This window comes from Pezoporus occidentalis, unplaced genomic scaffold, assembly GCF_034315485.1.
Source record: "Pezoporus occidentalis ecotype Australia unplaced genomic scaffold, CSIRO_AGI_Poc_V1 ctg310, whole genome shotgun sequence".
Taxonomy (NCBI): domain Eukaryota; kingdom Metazoa; phylum Chordata; class Aves; order Psittaciformes; family Psittacidae; genus Pezoporus; species Pezoporus occidentalis.
In genome coordinates, this window is record NW_026915053.1 from 114,356 (window position 1) to 133,749 (window position 19,394).

The 19,394-nt window shown below is 57.5% G+C and overlaps 1 protein-coding gene across 1 annotated transcript; it reads left to right on the forward strand.

Moving 5' to 3' along the window:
• Window positions 1-8,577: 8,577 nt before the first annotated feature.
• On the forward strand, window positions 8,578-16,966 carry LOC134168480 (AN1-type zinc finger protein 5-like). The gene is made up of 6 exons (XM_062628210.1): window positions 8,578-8,873; window positions 9,850-10,023; window positions 11,444-11,537; window positions 12,648-12,766; window positions 14,307-14,417; window positions 16,170-16,966. The coding sequence occupies exons 2-6, from the start codon at window positions 9,873-9,875 to the stop codon at window positions 16,316-16,318; spliced, it is 624 nt and encodes a 207-aa protein (XP_062484194.1). The 5' UTR covers window positions 8,578-8,873; window positions 9,850-9,872; the 3' UTR covers window positions 16,319-16,966.
• The last annotated feature ends 2,428 nt before the right edge of the window (window positions 16,967-19,394 follow it).

Here is a 19,394-nt window from a genome sequence, read left to right on the forward strand (position 1 = left end):
TTTGTGGGTCAGTGGGTCAGGGATGCTCTGATGCTTTCAGCCATCGCTCCTGCTGCTGGGGACCCAAGGGGGCCTAGCTCAGAGACACGCTCACCCTAAAGATTCCCGTTTTCCAGCGTTTTCCCATCTCAGGTTCTACCACAGCTGCTGAGTGGCTTTGGGGAACTCATTGCCCTTTGCAGAGGCAGCCTCCCATCGAGGAATGGATCTTGCTGGTCTTTCCTACCCAACCCACAGCACCGGTGCCTGGGCTGGTGCTTCCTGGCTGCCTGTGCTGTGCCGATGCGCTGGGGGTTATTGCTCATCTTCTGGGATGAGCTGTGGCTCCATCACCAGCACCCGGCTCACCTTGGACTCCGCTCCCGGCACGGCGTGACGGCCGCAGGGTTGCTGGGGAGACCGGTGGTTTATTTACCATCAGGGCTGCGATAAGGAGCGTGGAAGGGGAGGCGAAGCACATGGTGTCCAATGTGCCTGACCCACTTTTCCAGCGCCTGGGCATCGCTTGCCCTCGGCTATTGGATTGCAGTGGCGGAGGCGCAGGGAGCCCCGCTGCTTGCTGGAGCCGCTGTGCTAGGAGGGCTTGGGGGGTCCTTGCCTCTGAGCCCCGTTTTCTCTGCGCTGGTTGAGAGGAAAAGCATCGCTGGGCACTGTGGGTGCACCGTGGCTGGGTGCAGAGACACGGGGACGGGGACAGAAACGCGTGTGGACGCTTGCAGTGCCCGGCTCCTCGCCGCCGTCCTTGGCTGTGGTCCCCGCCGTGGTGTGTCCCCCGCCGGCGCTGGCACAGTGGCCCAGATCTGCCATTCCGCATGGCTTCCCCGGCTGTCCCCGGGGCCGGGTGCCGGCAGGCAGGGCGCTCGCTCCGCGCCTGCCTGTAATCCAACATGACTCTTCCATTAGGGACGAGATGCCGGCAAAGAGCTTTTCAGTGTAGGAATTAACTCCTTCTCCCACCCTGCAGCTCCCAGACCCGGAGCTTCGGCTCTGTCTCCATCACCCGCATGGCCTGGGCTCTGCAGGATGCCCTCTGCCGCCATCCCCGCTTTGGTGATGGGTCCCTGTGGGAGCTGGCTAAGCCTTTGCACGTGCATCTCCATCCTCCTCTGAGGATGCGGGATGAGAGCAGAGCCCCAGCGTTGTGGTACTGGAGGGTGCCAGGGAAGGGGCTCCACAGCCCCCCCAAGGCAGCAGGAGGGGCCCCAGCCTGGCTGTCCCTGGCCCCAGCTGCAGCACCAGCCGCGTCCCTTATTGATCTCCTCTCCTGCTGTTAATTATCAGCTCTAATTCAGCCCGAACAGAGCCGTGGCTCCCTGCAAAGGGCCTGTCTCGTGGTAGCCGTCATCCCCACGGGGCACTGGGACTGCTGGCAAGTAAATGGCACCCAAACGGGGAGCATGGGGGGGGTTCAGGGTCAGCATCCCAGATGGGGGGGTGCTCGTGAGCAAGGGGACCTGCGACTTGGTGGGGACCGATGGCAGGGGGATGAGGCCAAGCCAGGAGCCAGCATCTGACGCCCCCCAAGGGCACAAATGTCCCAGCTTGGAGGTGGCAGCATCTCACATCCAATGTGATGCTGTGGGGGGGAGGACGGTGGCAGTGACTCTGCGGTGGCAGCCAGCTGCAGCAATAGAGGAGTGTGGGGTCAAAACACAGCCCAGGGACCACTCGAGGGCTACCCCTGCCCCAAGGACGGTCACCTTCCCGTGTCAGGGCTGTTGCTCATGACCCTGCTCCCCTGGAGCTGCTCAGGTGACAGTGGTCCTTGGTCCCCTGCTTCGAGGACAGGCTCCAGCATCCTTTCAGAGAGGGGAGGCAAAGCTGATCTTGACTGATGCTGGCCCCTGGGGTGCCCGGCCCAGCCTCCTGCTCCTCCCATTTGATGGAGAAAACGATGGGTGAATGTGTTCCTTGGCCACCTCTCCCATCAGTGTGCTCGGAGCTGGGGTCTGTCCCTTGGTGGAGGTCAGGATCCCACCCATATCCTATTCTCTTCCTCATGGCCCTGGAGGGTAGCCCTGACTCCCTACAAGATGCCTGAGGGCTGGCTCATCCCCAGGGTACAGCGGGGAAACTGAGGCACAGGGTGAGGTGGGGACGTGCAGGATGCCGGGGTCTGCCTGGGCAGAGGCAGGGGCTCTGGGGCATCATCTGAGCCACACCAGTGCTTGAGCCCAGTCAGGCTGCAGCATCCCTGTCCCTGCTGTGGGAGCTGGGGGCTCTGCTGCCCTCCAGGGCTTCATCTCAGGGGGTTTCAGAAGCAGCCCCCCCCGCCAGCAGTCCCCCAAATGAAGGTGCTTGAGTAGGTCCCCAGCCAAGGGGACTGGGGGAGAAGGGGCTGCTCCAGGGCAATGTGTTCTTGCCATCAGCTCCCCCATCGCTGCCCTGTCACAGGCCGGATCCTGCATTATGCTGGGATGCCCCCATGGGGAGCTGAGCTGGATCCCAGCACCCCAGTGGCTGTCACCTCCTGTGGCCCCATTTGTCCCTGCAAGAAGGACTTGCAGCATGGGGGACAGCCCTGCAGTGGGCAGGGAGGGCAGGATGGGGATGGCTGCTGCCCCTGTCCCCATCCCTTGTGATGGATCCCACACGGTGCTTTGGGACATCCACTGAAGGCAGTCTGGGAGGTCACACTGGAGACCCCAACCCTGCACCCAGGGTCTCCTGCTTCCCCCTGGAGCAGAGATTCCCAGCAGGACATGCCTGCTGCTCCTGCCCCAGAGCTCACCCTGCGTCATCGCTGTGGGACTCTGGCTGCGGATCAGGGCATCATCACCCTTCTTCCCCACTGGACATCATCACCCTTCTTCCCCACTGGACATCATCACCCTTCTTCCCCACTGGACATCATCACCCTTCTTCCCCACTGGACACCTCAGACTTCACGGCAGGGTGGGGATGTGGTGGCAGCGGTGGAGGAAACCCTCCCAAAATCCTGGTGCAGAGCCACCCATGAAATATTCAGGCCATTCAGTGCAATTCCAGGGTTGCCGTCGAAAGCACCATGAATATTGCAGGCAGGCATTAAAGTTTGATGGGTACCACGCTCCAGCACAGCCCCATGGACACCGGTACTTTGGGAAGCCCCTCTGCTGGGATGGGGTGCACCTCTGCTGGGCTCCAGCAACGTTTCCTTCTGGTTTATCCCTAAAACATGTGGTGTTGATGGGCTGGGTCCCTGAAGTGCTCCAAGAACAACTGGGCTCAGATCATGGAATTATAGAATCATGGAATGGGTTGGGTTGAAGGGACCTTAAAGCTCGTCCAGCTCCAACCCCTGCCACAGGCAGAGACCCCTTCCACTGGAGCAGCTTGCTCCAAGCCCCTGTGTCCAACCTGGCCTTGAACACTGCCAGGGATGGGGCAGCCACAGCTTCTCTGGGCACCCTGTGCCAGCGCCTCAGCACCCTCCCAGGGAAGAGCTTCTGCCTAAGAGCTCATCTCAGTCTCCCCTCTGGCAGGTTCAAGCCATTCCCCTTGCCCTGTCTCTACAGGCCCTTGAAGCTCCCCACCACATCCCTAGGACTGAGGGGCAAAGCTCAAGGCAGAGCCGCAGGAGGGTGCAAGGTCCTGCAGGGCTGGGGCCAAGCACAGTTCGTGGCCACCCCATCCCAAAGCCCAGCTGTGCTCCCACTGCCCCATCAGCCTCACTCTGCAGCCTGAGCGATGCCCACCCCAGGCACAGGAAGAGGTTTTCATCTCCCTGAGCATCTCGGAGGGTTTCATCCTCCATGTCATGAGCTTTCCAGGTCAGTCCTCACCCAGAAGGGACCATTCCCTTCTCCTCCGCCTGCTCTCATAACTCGGCTCTTCCCGTGTTTATATAAGAGCGACGTCTCCCGCAGACCGGGGAGAGAATTGGCTGGGGAGAAATAATGAGGATAATTCAAGTCATTTGGGAAGATGAGGTTTGTGAGGTGCCCAGCGTCTTCCACCTTTTACATGTTGTCTCTAATCATCCGCAATCTCGGATGGCCATTGATGGAGCTCGTTGCTGTGGCGACGGATGAATAGCCCTGGGATTGTACCATGCCAAAAAAGTGCTGTCCTTCCATCAAAACAACAACAACAACAAAAATATCATTTTGTTCAGGAAATTAAGCAGTTTGCAACCAAAGAGCAGCGTCTGAAAGGGCTCCCGCGTCTGTTCTTGCCTCCTGGCTCCCACCATCACGGTGGGGCTGTCAGGAACAGGCCCGGCGCCCCTGAGAGCCCTTTGTGTGCGCTGGCCAAGGAGAAGGTGGTAATTGCGAGGGGGTTTCTAACCCACTGAGCCTGTTAAAAGGATTTTGTACCCCCCTCCCGGCTCTCTTCTTCCCCAGATGTGTGTCACGCCGGCAGGCAGCACGGGGCGCTGCGGCCAGGGGCTGGTGCAGCACTAGGTTAATGTGTTAGCTCTGCAGGGGTGGACCAGGAGAGGGAAGCAGTGATGGGGGGCAGCCGGGCAGGGTGTTGGGGCTCAGGTCCTGCTCCTCCCCTGGGGAAGGGGCGATGCGTGGAGCTCCTTACAGGGAGCACTGGGCTCCTGCCATCCGCAGCCTGCCTGGTTTTCCATTTAACCAAGCAACATCTCCATTTCTCCCGTGCAGCACAACCTGAGCTCAGGCACTCTCCTTCCTTCTCCACTCCTCTGGGAGCATCTCCTGGGGTGGCAGAGCCTCCGGGGACAAGGCTGCGGGGCTGTAAGGGGGGATTTGGGGTCTGCTCAACCACAGCAACATTTGCTCCAAGCCCCTGTGTCCAACACGGCCTTGAACACTGCCAGGGATGGGGCAGCCACAGCTTCTCTGGGCACCCTGTGCCAGCGCCTCAGCACCCTCACAGGGAAGAGCTTCTGCCTAAGAGCTCAGCTCAGTCTCCCCTCGGGCAGGTTCAAGCCATTCCCCTTGTGCTGTCAATGTCCCTCTTGTCCTGCCACTTGTCCCTGTCAAGAATTGATCCTGGCTCTGGGTTTGCCTCTGGGGGTGGAAGCATCTGACCCTCCTGAGGCTGCGAACCACAAGCAAAGCTCCTGCCACATCCCAGGGCCCACACTGTGGGTATTGTCCACGCGCTGCCACACTGGGCCACGGCACATTCTAAACTTGCTGGCACTTTTGATGGTCCCAAATGCCAGCTGCCAGCAGCGATGTAAATGGTGTAAGTCAGAGCTGTGTGACCCCAACCCTCATCCTACGAGAGCACAAGAAACCAAACACCCTTAGGGCACGTGTCCAGCCGACAGAACGGGAGAGCCTTGGGTGCAGCAGGGCTGGAGCCAGCCCCTGTGTGTTGGGGCAGCGAGGAGGAGCAGGGGGAAGGAGGGATGAAGACATGGGGAGAAGGCATTTTACAGAGGACCCTCAGGACGAGAAATGGGTCAAACTCTTGTGGTTCCAGCTCCCCTTTGGGTGAGAGCCTCCGACAGGGCTTTGCTGACCACCCCCAGAGCCCTGCACCATCACAGGGCTCTGCCAGAGCCAGATGGAGCCCCATCTTGGCTGCAGCGGGCTGGGGAGATTAACTCTGCAGGGAAAACAAGCTCAGCAGACGCTGCTGAGCTGAGCCGAGCCCGCCGGCGCGGCTGCGGCTGCATGCACATGCATGTGCCAGAGCCTACATGGGCACGCGTGTGCAGACATGAAGCGCTTGCGTGCGTGCAGATGCGTTTGGCCAAGCTGATGAAGCAGTGTGTCTCGTCTCAGGCGGGCGGGCAGGCTATTGGAAATGTGTCCTCATCCTTTAATTGTGCTGCTTTGATAGAAGTGATAATTGGCCAGAAATCAATGCTGTTTTGCTCCCGTTTCTCCCATCCTGTCTCACCCGGCCCTCCCCTCTCCGGGTGCGTTGCTCCCTTTAGTGGAGTGACATTTAAAGGCTCTGCCATAATCGTTAGATAACCCAGGCAGAGAAGATGCTTAAGAGAGGGCTCATGCAGCCAGGCAGCGGGCAGAGGTGGAGGCAGCTCCTCTCTTCACTGTCATGGCTCAAGGGCAGATGGAGATGATGCTCCACAGCATGTCTGGGTGCTGTGGCAGTGAGAGCATTGGGTGACTGCAGCCATTCTGGGGGTGAGGGGAGAGTGGAGCAGGGAAGGGACAAACTCCGGTTGTGCCAGCCAGGAGCAACCTCCCTGCTGCAGAGCATCATAGGACAAGGTGTGTTAATGATGGAAACCAGCCTGGTTTGGGTTGAAGGGGCCTTAAAGCTCCTCCAGCTCCAACCCCTGCCATGGGCAGGGACCCCTTCCACTGGAGCAGCTTCCTGGCCTTGGGGGACTCCAGTTCCAGAGGGGGACTCTGGGACCACAGGGATGCAGGGAGCTGGGGGTGTCCAGTCAGTGATGGGCACACGGGGGGTGACTGGATGCATGGTGATGGGCACACAGGGGGTGTTCGGTCAGTGATGGGCACACAGGGGATGACCGGACGCACGGTGATGGGCACATGGGAGGTAAATGGTCAGTGATGGGCACACAGGGGGTGACCGGATGCACGGTGATGGGCACATAGGGGGTGACCGGTCAGTGATGGGCACACGAGGGGTGACCGGACGCACAGTGATGGGCACATAGGGGGTGACCGGTCAGTGATGGACACACGGGGGGGGTGACTGGACGCATGGTGATGGGCGCACAGGGGGTGACCTGGTGATGTGCACACGGGGGGTGTTCAGCACACAGGGGGGTGACCGGATGCACGGTGATGGGCACATAGGGGGTAACTGGTCAGTGATGAGCACATGGGGGGTGACCGAATGCACGGTGATGTGTGCACAGGGGGTGTTCGGTCAGTGATGGGCACACAGTAAATGGTCAGTGATGGGCACACAGGGGGTGACCGGATGCACGGTGATGGGCACACAGGGGGTGTTCAGTCAGTGATGGGCACACAGGGGATGACCGGACGCACGGTGATGGGCACACGGAGGGTGACCGGACGCACGGTGATGGGCACACGGAGGGTGACCGGACGCACGGTGATGGGCTGGCGGCCGCGTTGCCGTGTGAGAGCGGCGCCACCTGGCGGTCCCACGGCCGTGTCCCCCAGGTCACGGTGGGAGAACATCCATGAACATCCAGAGCTTGACGATGGCTTGCAGGGGTTTTGCTCCCGGCTGCTTCCCGAGCCGCGGCACAGCCGGGCCATGGGTGCTCTGCCTGCTGGGGGCTGTGCTGGGCACCCAACCGCCAGGACCTGAATCAGCCTTGTGACGGGCTGGCTCACAGCAGCACCCATGCGGCATCCAGGGCTTGGTGGAGAGCAGCAGGAGCGGTTTGCAGCCGGGAATTCCTTCCAGCTGGAGACACCAGAGCATCACAGAACCATGGAATGGTTTGGGTTGAAGGGACCTTAAAGCTCATCCAATTCTAACCCCTAAGATCTGCCCCCTTTCAGTGCATCACAGCAGAAATGCCCCAGGGGCACTGCTGCCTGCCAGGTGTCCCCCCCCATAGACACGGTACAGGGTCCTGGACCCAAGAGCTGGGCATGGGCATCCCCAGTCCCCCTCCTACTACCTGGGGGAGAGCTGGCTGCATCCTGCCCCTATAGCTGGTGGGGGGCAAAGAGCATTGCCCACCCCGTCCTCCACAGATGGGGACATCCCCAGTCCTCTGCCCTATAGCCGGGGCCAAGGTCTCTCTCAGCCCCTATAGCTGGGGAGGAAGAGCCCCGCTCCCTCCCTTATAGCCAAGGAACGTCCCAGTCCCTGCAGCCCAGGGTAGCGGGGTCTCGCTCCCCTTCCCATAGCCTGGGTCTGACTGCGCCCCAGTACCTACAGTGGGGGCTGCGGATCCCCCTCTCTAGTGGAGCCCGGCTGTGTCCCACAGCCCTGTCCCCTATAGCGGGGCCCAGCCCCATCGCACGGGTCTGCCGCAGCCCTGCAGCCGGGAGCTCACAGCCCCACCGCTGCCCCACACCGCTGCCCCACACCGCTGCCCCACACCGCCCACGGCCCGGCCTCTGCTCCCGGCTGCAGGCGCCAGCCCCGTCCCGGCCCCCCCCTGTCCCGCCCGGGCCGGGCCCTCCCCGGGGGAGGGCGCTCGGGGGCCGCGGTCCCACGGCCGCGCCGCCATGTTTCCCGGCAGCCCGCCCTGCCCGCCGCCCGCCTGAGCCTCCCGGCGGCCGCCCCGGCCCGGCCCGGCCCGGCCCGGCGGCCGCCCGCCTCCGCCGCCGGTGAGTGGGGCCCGGTGCGGCCCAGCTACTGGGCCCGGCCCGGCTCGGCCCGACCCGGCCCGACCCGAGCCTCCGCCGCGCAGGCCGCAAAGCCTCGGCCTCAATTTCCGCCGCGGGCGGGGAGCGGGGCGCGGGGCCCGGCCGCGGAGGGTGGAGGCGGGGTGGGCACGGACCCAGAGGCCGCCGGGGCAACAGCGGCCTTCGAGCGGACCCCGCGGCCGGGGGGTGCGGGGTGGGCGGGTGGCGGCGGCGGCTTTCCCTGGCCGGGGTGTCGGGGCGGCGGCGGAGCAGCGGGGCAGGTTCGGCTTCCCCCGCGGTTCATGGCAGGGGGTTTGCGGTCGGGCCGCCCCCGGGCTGGCGGCGCGGGGGGAGCGGGACTCGCCCGCAGCCGTCGCTTTCTTTCTCCCTTCAGGGACGCTCAGCGTCAGAAGCAGCTGAAGCCCGGCCCGTGTGTGGCAGCGGGTGCCTTCCCTTTACCTCCGTGGGGATTCAGCCTGCCTGCTCCGGCACAAAGGAGGCTCCCGGGGCTGCCGGTGCCGAAGCAGAGGTCGGGTTGGGCCGGGAAGTGCTCCTGGCCTGGTAATGGGAGCACTGGCCTGAGCTCTGCCAGCGGAGCCCCCGGTGCAGAGCGGAGATTCATATCACCAAGCTGAGGACAAGGAGGAATAACCCAGACCTGATCGGCTTCCACCCCACAGCAGTGCTCCTGGGAGGGTAATTATCTCGTGTTCCCGTTGTTTTATTCCTTTGGTGCAGCAAGGTTTGTAGGAGTGTGAAAGGAAGCAGCAGAGCGAGCTGTGAAGTGATGGATACTTGGTGCATCCCACAAAGGGGATCCCTGTTGCTCCCAACCTGGAGCCACCTACACCTGCCATGGTCCTGCAGTTGTCCTCTCCCCTTGTCCTCTGTTGAAGCTGCGCCAGCCACAGCCACATTGTTGGCACAGATTTGAATTGGTGTTTGTTGGTGCTGGCAGTTATCACTTATGGTTCTCATTTGAAGGGGTGCAGTGCCATATAAATGCTACATCATGTGTGGCTGGAAGGGGCCTGTTCCTGGGTCTGGAGAGGACTGCATGCAATCCAGAGAGACATTATTAAGTTTGATTTTAAAAGTAGGTTTCCCTGTGTCTGCTGCTTCCCCTGAGAGGGTGTTCCAGAGCCGCATCTCACTGCTGGGAAGAAACCTTATCCTTCTTCTCTGCCTGACTGCGCTAACATTCCCCTTATCCGCCAGCGTATGTCAGGAAGCACACGAGGGTGTCGGAACAGGGAGGCAGTGGGTTCGTTTTGCAGCGCTTGCATCATCTTCCTGAGAGCTAATAAACTAAAGCAGGCTTGAAATGAAAACAGACGCCACGGAGTGCGAAACGGGACTAACGAGGCTGGCGGGGGGCCCTCTTTGTTTTGGTGTGTGCAGGAGTTGTTAGTCGTGCTATGGGGGCTCTTCTTGAGTCCTGGGAGCCGGTTCCTGCTGGCTTTTTGGAGTGGCTCAAGGCCCTGGGACCCAAATCCTGTGGCTGCTTTTGAGCTGGGGGTATCCTGTGTCAGGGGGCTTGGATTGCGGTGCTGTGCCCCCGCAGGAACTGGGCTCCCTCTGGATCCTTTGTGCTCCTTCCTGATCAGCTGCAGCGTACAATGACCAAGCGCTCCGGCCCTAACAGCCCTCTCATTTGTGTTCCTGTTTGCAGCTCGGCACCTCGGAGGATCCAGGATGGCTCAGGAGACGAACCAGACCCAGGTGCCTCTGCTGTGTACCACAGGCTGCGGATTCTATGGCAGCCCCCGGACCAACGGGATGTGCTCTGTTTGCTACAAGGAGTTTCTCCAGAGACAGCAGAGCAGTGACCGGATAAGCCCCCCAGGTAGAGGATTTTTGTCTGAGAAACCTGTCTTAAATGGGTGCAAACTGTGTCAAGGAAGTGGGCTAGAGCATGGCGCTGGTGCTGGCCACCGGCAGATTTGCTCCTAGAGAACTCATGTCTTGCCCTTTTTGTGCAGACCCAAGCTCCTAAATCAAAGACCCGAGCCTTTGAGTGCTTCTGTTCCCTGTAAGGGGATCATTTGTTTCCTTCCCAGTCCCAGCTGTTTGTGAAACTCCATCCCAGTCAGCACCTTGAGTAAACTGGAAAACTTCGTTGTGCTAACAGTGATTTTTAGGTATTTCCTGCTCCCTGAGTCACACACTGACTGCTGGGAACCACGACAGATCCCTGGAAGGAAACTTTGAGACCTTTGTATTAATTCTCTTTTCTTAGGAGAGCTGACAATCAAAAGCAATGACACAAAAGCTTTGTTTCTGGCAGCTAAACGTAGCTAACACATCACCTGGGAGGCAGCTAAGTGCACAGAAAGAATGCACTTGCCATCATTAGCAGGATCTTCTTTGGCTGAGAGCCTGTGCAGATGCCCCGTGTACAGATTTTGCCATGACAGTGAGAAACCCCTTCTGGAGATCTTCCAGTTTTGTTCCTGAGTGTGATAATGGTTTTTCCTGAATGACCCACCCAAAATATGTATTAGGAACACAGCTCTTACGACGAAGAGCTTTCAAAAGACCCCGACTTAGATCCTTGGCTGACATAAATGAACATGCTTCTGTTGAAGCCAGCTCCTCTCAGCAGATGAGGATCTGGTTCTTGTACCTTGGAGAAGTTGCAAAGTAACGCTAGGTTCCAGGTATGTTGGGAGCTGCAGCACTTTCATTTCTACTGACAGGATATACTGATCTATACTGACATTTATAGCGATTTATGCTGATGCAGTGTTTGATTTGCAATGCAGAGAAGAAGGGGAATAAAAGAATGCTGGAGGTGTCATGGGTGGCTGAAGTCAGGTTGTACCAGATATTAGAAACTGTGCAGTAATAGAAGGCATTCAGCACACCTTATCAACTCCTGTGATAAACCCTTATCCCTCAAAAGGGAGCTCATGGATCCTGAGGAGCCAGAGATCTCCATAAACAAGACCTGCAGTTCTTTGCTAGAAGAACTCATTCCTGATCTAACATAAGAGTAGGTAGCTGCACTGGTTCATGGCCAGGTCTGTCTAGCCTTGATGTGTTATCCCCATAGAAACCCATGCACAGATTTGGGAGGGAGAGTATAAAAATAGGGAAATTAGGAGTGATTCCAACAGGGCTGCACCCTCCCAGCTCCTGGTAAGGAGCAGGAGGTGAAAAGCCTGCTGAAAGCCCTCATCCTGCTTTCTCCTTGGCTGTCCAGCACCCGAGGAACTTGCTGACATTCTTAAGAGTTCACCAAGACTGTTATCTTGTCTTTTTAGCATCCAGTGGTCCCAACAGCAGCCCCGTGGCTTCGGATTCAATTGCAGGGCAGCATGTGGAGGGAGACTCCAGCCCTGAGGATGCAAAAGCCAGGTAAGGGCACAGTCTGGGGGTTAGATCTATAGCCATGCTAAAAGCCAGCTCTGGGACACAAGGGGTAGGTTCTCATCCTTAGTATGGCCACGGGGATCTGTGAGGCAGGCTGAATCAAGCACTGTTGTGACCTTGGTTTATCTGGAAGATTGGTATGTCCTTCATGATCATAGAATCCCAGACTGGTTTTGGTTGGAAGGGACCTTAAAGCTCGTCCAGCTCCAACCCCTGCCACAGGCAGGGACCCCTTCCACTGGAGCAGCTTGCTCCAAGCCCCTGTGTCCAACCTGGCCTTGAACACTGCCAGGGATGGGGCAGCCACAGCTTCTCTGGGCACCCTGTGCCAGCGCCTCAGCACCCTCCCAGGGAAGAGCTGCTGCCTAAGAGCTCATCTCAGTCTCCCCTCAAGCAGGTTCAAGCCATTCCCCTTGCCCTGTCCCTACAGGCCCTTGTCTAAAGCTCCCCTCCAGGTTCCCTGTAGCCCCTTTAGGCACTGGAGCTGCTCTCAGGTATCCCCTTCAGGAGCCCTCTCTTCTCCAGGCTGAACAAACCCAGCTCACTCAGCCTGGCTCCATAGGAGTGCATAGAGGATGCATAGTCAGGTTCCAAAGGGTCAGAAGTGGCATCCTGGTTCTCTTGGAACCAGTGCACGTTGTCACTAGCTGTTAAACTGTTCCATTTTAAACTAGTCCTAAGTGAAAGGACCTGGTGATGATCCAGTCTGGAGGCTGCGACAGCAGGATTAGGGTCACAGTTGATAGGAAGGAAGATGGTACTGCATTAAGCTGTACCATTGCACTCCTGACTCATAATTCTGTTTCCCTGTTCTTGGACTTGTTTGGATGGGCTGTTGCCTTGGCTTTGAGATATAGTTGGGTGGAAGAGGAAACTGAGATCATCACAGACTCACTCAATTTCATATTTTATTTGGTATTATGAAGAACTTTGATCCCAGATCTCAAGGGGAATTTGCCTGCTGTGCTCCTGAGCTACCTTTGAGTATAATGAAATTAACTTCATGGGTTGAAGGCATCTCCCACATAACTGTTCATCAAAAGGAAATACTTGTATTTGTTCTGTGGTTTATATGGTTGTTGCAAATTCTCCCAGTGCTCAGACTCCTGTGACCCATCAGATGACGGCCATGAGCATATCCAGAGAAGAAAACAGCAGTGAGACAGAAGAACTCATCAAGACAGAAGAAGCCTCATCAGCATCTTCCTCATCAGGTAGACTGATTGGTTTGGCCTTTGCACCAGTCTGAAGGACACCGATCTCACAAGTTGGTTTGAGCAGCAGGTACAATACTGGCCACTGACTCCAGGAGAGGGTTGTTACCTAAAGGTGCCCTTTGCAGGAGAGCTGAGGAGAGAGCTGTTTCCTAGGCTGGAAGGAGAGAAAATGCTGTGCCTGAGGGCAGGCCGATAGAGATTGCTTTGTGGGCTGAGGGCTGAGTAGCTGCCAGCCCTTGACTCTGGCAGGAGGATAATCTTCCATGACGCCTATCCTAGTGAATGGCAGAGAGCCCAGAGCGGCCCACAGCCTGCTGCACGGCTGTTGTTGGCTGCAGTTCCCTGCCATCTCGAGGGAGGGAAGGAGATGGATCCAGCAGAGTCTTGGGAGAGAGGAGATGTGCTTGTGACAGTGCAGTTGTCACCCTGTGTGCTGGGAGGCGTCCCTGCCCCTCAGAGGGCAGTGTAAACCCTGTTGCTTTGTTTGCCAAGTGGGTACCTTGAAGTGCTAGAGGAGCTGGGGTGTCATTACCCAGCAGGGTACATCCTCCACTCCTTGATGAGTTACAGGGTGAGCCATTGTGTTGCAGCGGAGCCGTAACCAAGTGACACTGCATTGGAGACACCTTCCTTTAGTTCAGCTGACAGCTTGCTAGCATTGAAAGCTAAAAAAAGACTCCAGGAGTTTTTGGTTGCTAAAAAACCCCCAGGCTCTAGTCACTGCATATGACTGTGCAGTTTGGATTTGGCACTCCCTTCTCTGCAGGCCCAGGGGACAATTTACAACAGGAGGATGAGAGACTATGTGACAAAAGAGGCTTGGAAGATCTGCCCCTTTCTCCTGATTGTGTGATGTTTAGAGAGTTGCTTAGGGTCACATCCACAAAGCACTCCCTGCCTCTGACTGTCTCCTTAGCCTGTTGTTGAGAGCAGTCTGCGCTGCAGGTGTGTATCTGCTAACAGTTGGAGCTCCTCCCTCCTGTTGACTTCTCTAACCTGCTTAGGTACTGTAGGAAATCCTGCTAAGCATCAGTGACCTTTAACAATCTGGCTTTCAGGGCTCAGTTTTCCTTTTGGTAGATTAGAGGCAGCGATGAGTATCTGCGTAAAGCATTCAGAGACCTACATATGAGGAACACTTACATAAGAGTCAGCCAAAATAATTAGTAGTACTTACAAGGGGTTAACTTTTTTTTCCCCCTGCAAAGATTAACTCTAGGCTCAGCCATGTGGTTGATTACTGTACATCAGCTAAGCTGTAGTGACTGTCCAGACGCTATGGCAAGCATAAGGTAATTCTACTTACCTTTTGTCAGCCAGAGCTAAACAGCATTGTGTTACCGTATGTATGCCATAGCTAAACCATAATATTTTTTTGGTGTTTCTGAGCCTTGGAATTAAGGAATTTGAAACAGAGGGAAAACGTGAGGTTGTGTGGGGCGTAGATCTTGGTGGAACAAGGCAAATCTCCTGTAATAGATTGAATGGGTTGCTTGGTTTATCAAGCAGGGTAGTACAACTCTGGCCTCTGTTTCAGGTACCCTGCTTGAAACACCCCAGAACACAGCTGAGGGCAAGGCAGCCTCAGAAAAACCCAAACAGAAGAAGAATCGCTGCTTCACCTGCCGCAAGAAGATAGGGCTGACTGGTAAGACCCTGGCTGTGGGAGAGCTTGCCTGTGGCCCAGGTAGCCTGGGTTCATAGTCCTGCAGACAGAACTGCCCCTGCTCTGATGCTGCCTGGGTTCAGAGGGTCAATGTGGGTCAGTGCCTGGAGGTACCCCTCCAAAAAGTACTTCACATCCACAAGACATGGTGCTGCAAGGGAGAGGGAGGGAAACTCCAACCTGCGGACAGGACAGTGCTGTCTGAGGCAGTAGCCCGGGGAATCCGCTGCTCCCTGCCAGCCCTTGGATGCAGGGTTGCGGAACTGGATGGAACTGCTTGGCAAAAGCTGCTCCTAGCAGCAGTGGCAGTGCTCGCTGTGCATCTAATTCTGATCCCACAAGCAAAGGCAGCACTCGCTGTGTATTCTGTCAGAAGCAGAGGCAGTGCTCGCTGTAGATCCAGTTCTGTTCCTCTTGGAGTCAATGATAAAGTTTTCATAATAGTAACGGGAACTGAGTTAGACCCAAACTGAAAATCTGACTCCAAAACTCATCCCATTTGTGAATGCACTGTTAGGTTCCTGAGAGCAGGATGGCTCTTGGCATTCAGCCTGGAAAGCTGAAGGGAGAGGTGCTGAGATGGTGTCAGGTGACTGGTATCAATAGGAAAACTGCCCCTGGAAAGCGAAGCAATTAACTTGGCTGTGGTTTCTTAATAAGAACATCATTCCCCTAAATTGACTCTGGCATTCAGTGTTTCCCTGGAAAAGGGGAACCCCAGAGCTGTGCAGTCATGCTGTTCAGCGGAGCACTCACCTCTCCTGGAGTGTTCAGCAGCCAGGGACTGCAAAATGTGCTTTGGTTCCGTTGGTGGAAGCTGAGTCTGGCCTGGGAGGTTTGCCCAGGGCCTGGGCTGGGGATCCCAAGCTTGCCTGGAGCTTGGAGGACCCTGTCCTAGAATAAACGTGGGTTTCTAAGCCTGGAACTGGGCAGGGTGCTCTGCCTTCAGCTGTGCAGGGAGGATTGTTTTCCTGGATTAGTGTTTCCTTAAGGGCTTCAAACCATGAGAAGATTCCTCTCCTTTAGGAGGCTCAACCTGCAGAGAATTCCTTGTGAATTCAGGGCATTCAGGATAAAATGGCTTTTCTCAGATAGGAGTAAACTGGCACCTCGTAGCAAGGTGTCTGTGGTATTTACAGCCTGTAGTTGGGAAGGTGGTGCTCTCTGCCTCGGTTTGCTGGTGTGCTGTGGTAACAGCAGCATCTCTGCACAGCCTTGTCTCCAAGTGAAGTGATTAAAGTATGAATTTTGAAGCCTAAATAGCTGAAAAGTGATCCTAATGAGGTGAAGGGTTTTGCTGCTTGCTGCCTTGCTGCTGGTCAGCTCAGATGCTGCTGCGTGACGCCAGGGGAGCCTGGCTCGGGGGCCTCGGCTCCAGCTCGGGCTGCCTGGAGGGCTGGATCAGCAGTCTGGCACTCTGCAGTCCTTGGCATGTCCCTTGTCCCTGGGGAAGCATGGAGAGCAGCTGCTGTGGGAGCGTTGCCCCTGCTGTGACAGCTGGGGCTGACCAGAGGGGAGCTGCTAAGCCAGAGGAAAGCAAAGAGCCACTTGTGGTCATCCCCCACACGCAGACCCTTGCAGCAGCTGGGGACAGAACCCCCCTCCCTCATCTGTCTCTCTTTGTGCATTAGTGGGGCTTCCAGGCCTGGCAGGGAAGAGGGGGGGCCCTGTTGCCTTCCTGTGTGGCTGGATGTGGGTTCAGTGGCTTTGTCTCTCTGCTCTTCCTCCCTTCAGGCTTCGACTGCCGCTGCGGGAACCTGTTCTGTGCCATCCACCGGTACTCCGACATGCACGCCTGCCCCTATGACTACAAGGCAGAAGCTGCTGAGAAGATCCGTAAGGAGAACCCCATTGTTATCGCCGAGAAGATCCAGAAGTTGTGAAGGGGGCTGAGCAGCTCGAACTGCAGCCAGGTGGCCTGGTGCTCCTCCCCTTCCTCCCAGCCTTCCTCCTCTTCCTCCCAGCGCCATCCGTGGTGTGATGGGGACTCCAGCAGCACACACGAACCAGCACGCAGACATGGGGATTCCTCGCACCTCCTTGGCAGACAGTTAGTGTTCCTCCTTTCCCTTCCTGCCCATCCGACAGCCGCCGCTCAGCTGATGCTCCCAACCAGCTTCCCAAAGGAAAAGGGACTGTCCTGCCCCGCCACTCCAGCGCTAAGACCTTCGGACTTGTCTTCACCGGGGCGGTTTGTGCATGTGGCAGCCAGGCTCTGCCTTTCCCTTCAGCCAGCAGCTCCGAGGCCCGCGAGCCTCCCAGGACTCGCAGCCGGAGCCCATGAGCAGCTTCTGGACTTTTCCCTCTGCCCCAGGGTCTTTTGGGCGGGTGTAGGAGTGGGAGCTGGGCAACGCCAGCAGCGAGGCTGCCTTCTGCTCCCCAAGAGATGTTCGGTCTCGGATGCACAAAAGATGATTCTGTAGTTTTAATGCTCTAAGTACCCCTCCCCTCCCTTTGCGACACTGTTGTGGCAGCACCGAGGTGGTTAAGCAGCAGAATACTGGCACAGTAAAGTTATTTTGTGGCTTGAAGTGATGTAGATGCACTCCTGGCGCAGGTCAGGACCTCTGGGGAAGTGCTGCTCGTTTCCCTGTGTCTCTGGCAGCAAGGAGGGAGCCTTCCAGGCTCCAGGGCCATGGCTGGGCTGCAGGATACCCTTGCCCCAGCCTCCTGTGCTTCAACACCCCCTGAGTAACCACCAGCCACTTCCCAGGAGAGGTTTGTTGTCACCTTTCCTCTCCCCTCTGCTCCCTGCCTTCTCCCCTTCCTTTCTCATTGGGGTTGTGCACAAAGCTCAGATCACCAGACCTCTGCTTCCCTCCCTGTCCCTGTGTCCCTTCCTCCCCGTGGGCTCTGCTGGTAACTGTGAGAGCCTTTCTCCTTGATGAGTGCATTGCATTGGCTTGGGAAGCCCCCCAGCTGCACTGCTGTCACCTGGCTGCATGGCCCCATGGGATGAGAGGCAGGGCCAGATCTGCAAGAGGATGCTCTGAAAGCTGGACAGAGGGATTTGGGGCACAGGGAAAGGCATGTGGAGGGCTGCAGGGTGTGTGGGGAGTCACACGGAGGGGCTTTGGGTGCCCAGAAGCACAGGCTTTTTTTCCTGAAAGCCATTCCAGGAAAGCCCATGGGGAGCCCTGGGGAGCAGGGAGAGTCCCTTGGGGGGCTCTGGACCCACTGAGGCTCATGTTTGGGGTACAGGAAGACTCGGGGAGGGCTCCAAGGTGCATGGGAAGGTAAAAGGAGAGCTTTGAGATCCAGTGGACATGCTCAGAGGACTTCAGTACCTCAAAAGGCGCAGAGTGAGTAGCACTCAAGTAGAACGTGGAGAGCTCTGGGCTATTGAAAAGGGAACCGTGGGGCTCAGGTACGCAGCACAAGGCAGGCAGTGGCTCTTGGGGTGCATCAAAAGCCACCTTTAGGTCATGCAAGGTCTGCACCACCCTGCGAGGCTCCTCCAGAGGAACAGAGAAGTAGAGCTGAGGCCACAGAGCTCTCAGCAGAGAAAGTTCCTAGGGGAAAAGCAGCAGGTTCTGCCCCACTTGTGGCTATCCGGCTCTTTGGAAGTGTTTCCCTTGGCATCAGCTCCTACAAGGGTGTCAGAGCAGAGCTGCAGAGGCAGAACCAGCAGCTGGGGGAGTCATGGCAACTCCTTCCCTGTGCTGGTTTCCTCATGGGAATTGTGCCCTGGTGGGGGTGGGTGTATTGTTCCCAAGATTCCATTTTCCCCATTTGATTCCTGCAGCAGGCGCTGTCAGACGGCTTCACTGGGAGGGTTCAGACCTCTCGGGGTGATGCAAGTCCCTGGCAGCGCGGGTGGAGGCTGCCTCTCACCAGCCTCTTCCTCACGGCTTTGCCTCTGGGTTAACGCTGGCATCACATCTGGAGCAGGCGAGCGGCGGCACGGGGCAGAGCGAGGATGCGCCCGGTGCCAGCCGGAGTCCGGAGAATGAGGCATGGCTCCTGAGGGGGTGGAAAGCCGTGAGGAAGTGCACCCATCCCTCCCCTTGCATCGCACGAGGGTTGTGAGTCCTGGGGACGGGAAGCAGCTCCTGCGGATAGAATCACAGAATCAACCGGGTTGGGAAAGACCTTTAAGCTGCTCCAGTCCAACCCAGCCCTGCCAAGGCCACCACTAACCCATGGCACTGAGGCCTCGTCTCCACGCTGTGTGAACACTTGCAGGGACGGTGACTGCAGCCTTGCCCTGGGCAGCCTGTTCCAATGCCTGAGCACCCTCTGGGGAAGGAATTGTTCCTCAGCTCCAGCCTAGAATGCAACAGGAAAGCCCACGTGGCGAAAGGCAGCCACCTGCTTCTCCACCACCCACCTCTTCCTTTTTGTCCCCTTCCTCCTCGTAAGTGTAAATATTAATACAGTCTAGTTTGCTTGGATGCTCTGGGTGATTTGTTATGGATATGGATTTGTCCCATGCTGGTGCTGGCTCAGCCCTGGGTTCTTCTAGAGCGGCTGTGGGGCTGTGTGCCTCAGTTTGCCCATGGACAATCATAATCATGGAATGGTTTGGGTTGGAAGGCGTCTTAAAGCTCATTCAGCTCCAACCCCTGCCACGGGCAGGGACCCCTTCCACTGGAGCAGCTTGCTCCAAGCCCCTGTGTCCAACCTGGCCTTGAACACTGCCAGGGATGGGCAGCCACAGCTTCTCTGGGCACCCTGTGCCAGCGCCTCAGCACCCTCACAGGGAAGAGCTTCTGCCTTATCTCCAACCTGAACTTCCCCTGTTCTGGTTTGAACCCGTCACCCCTTGTCCTATCGCTCCAGTCCCTGATAAAGGTCCGTCTCCAGCATCCTTGCAGCCCCCTTCAGACACTGGAAGCTGCTCTGAGGTCTCCACGCAGCTTCTCCTCTCCAGGCTGAACAGCCCCAATGTTCTCAGCCTGGCTCCATGCAGGAGCTGCTCCAGTCCCTGCTCATCCTCATGGCCTCCTCTTCACTTGC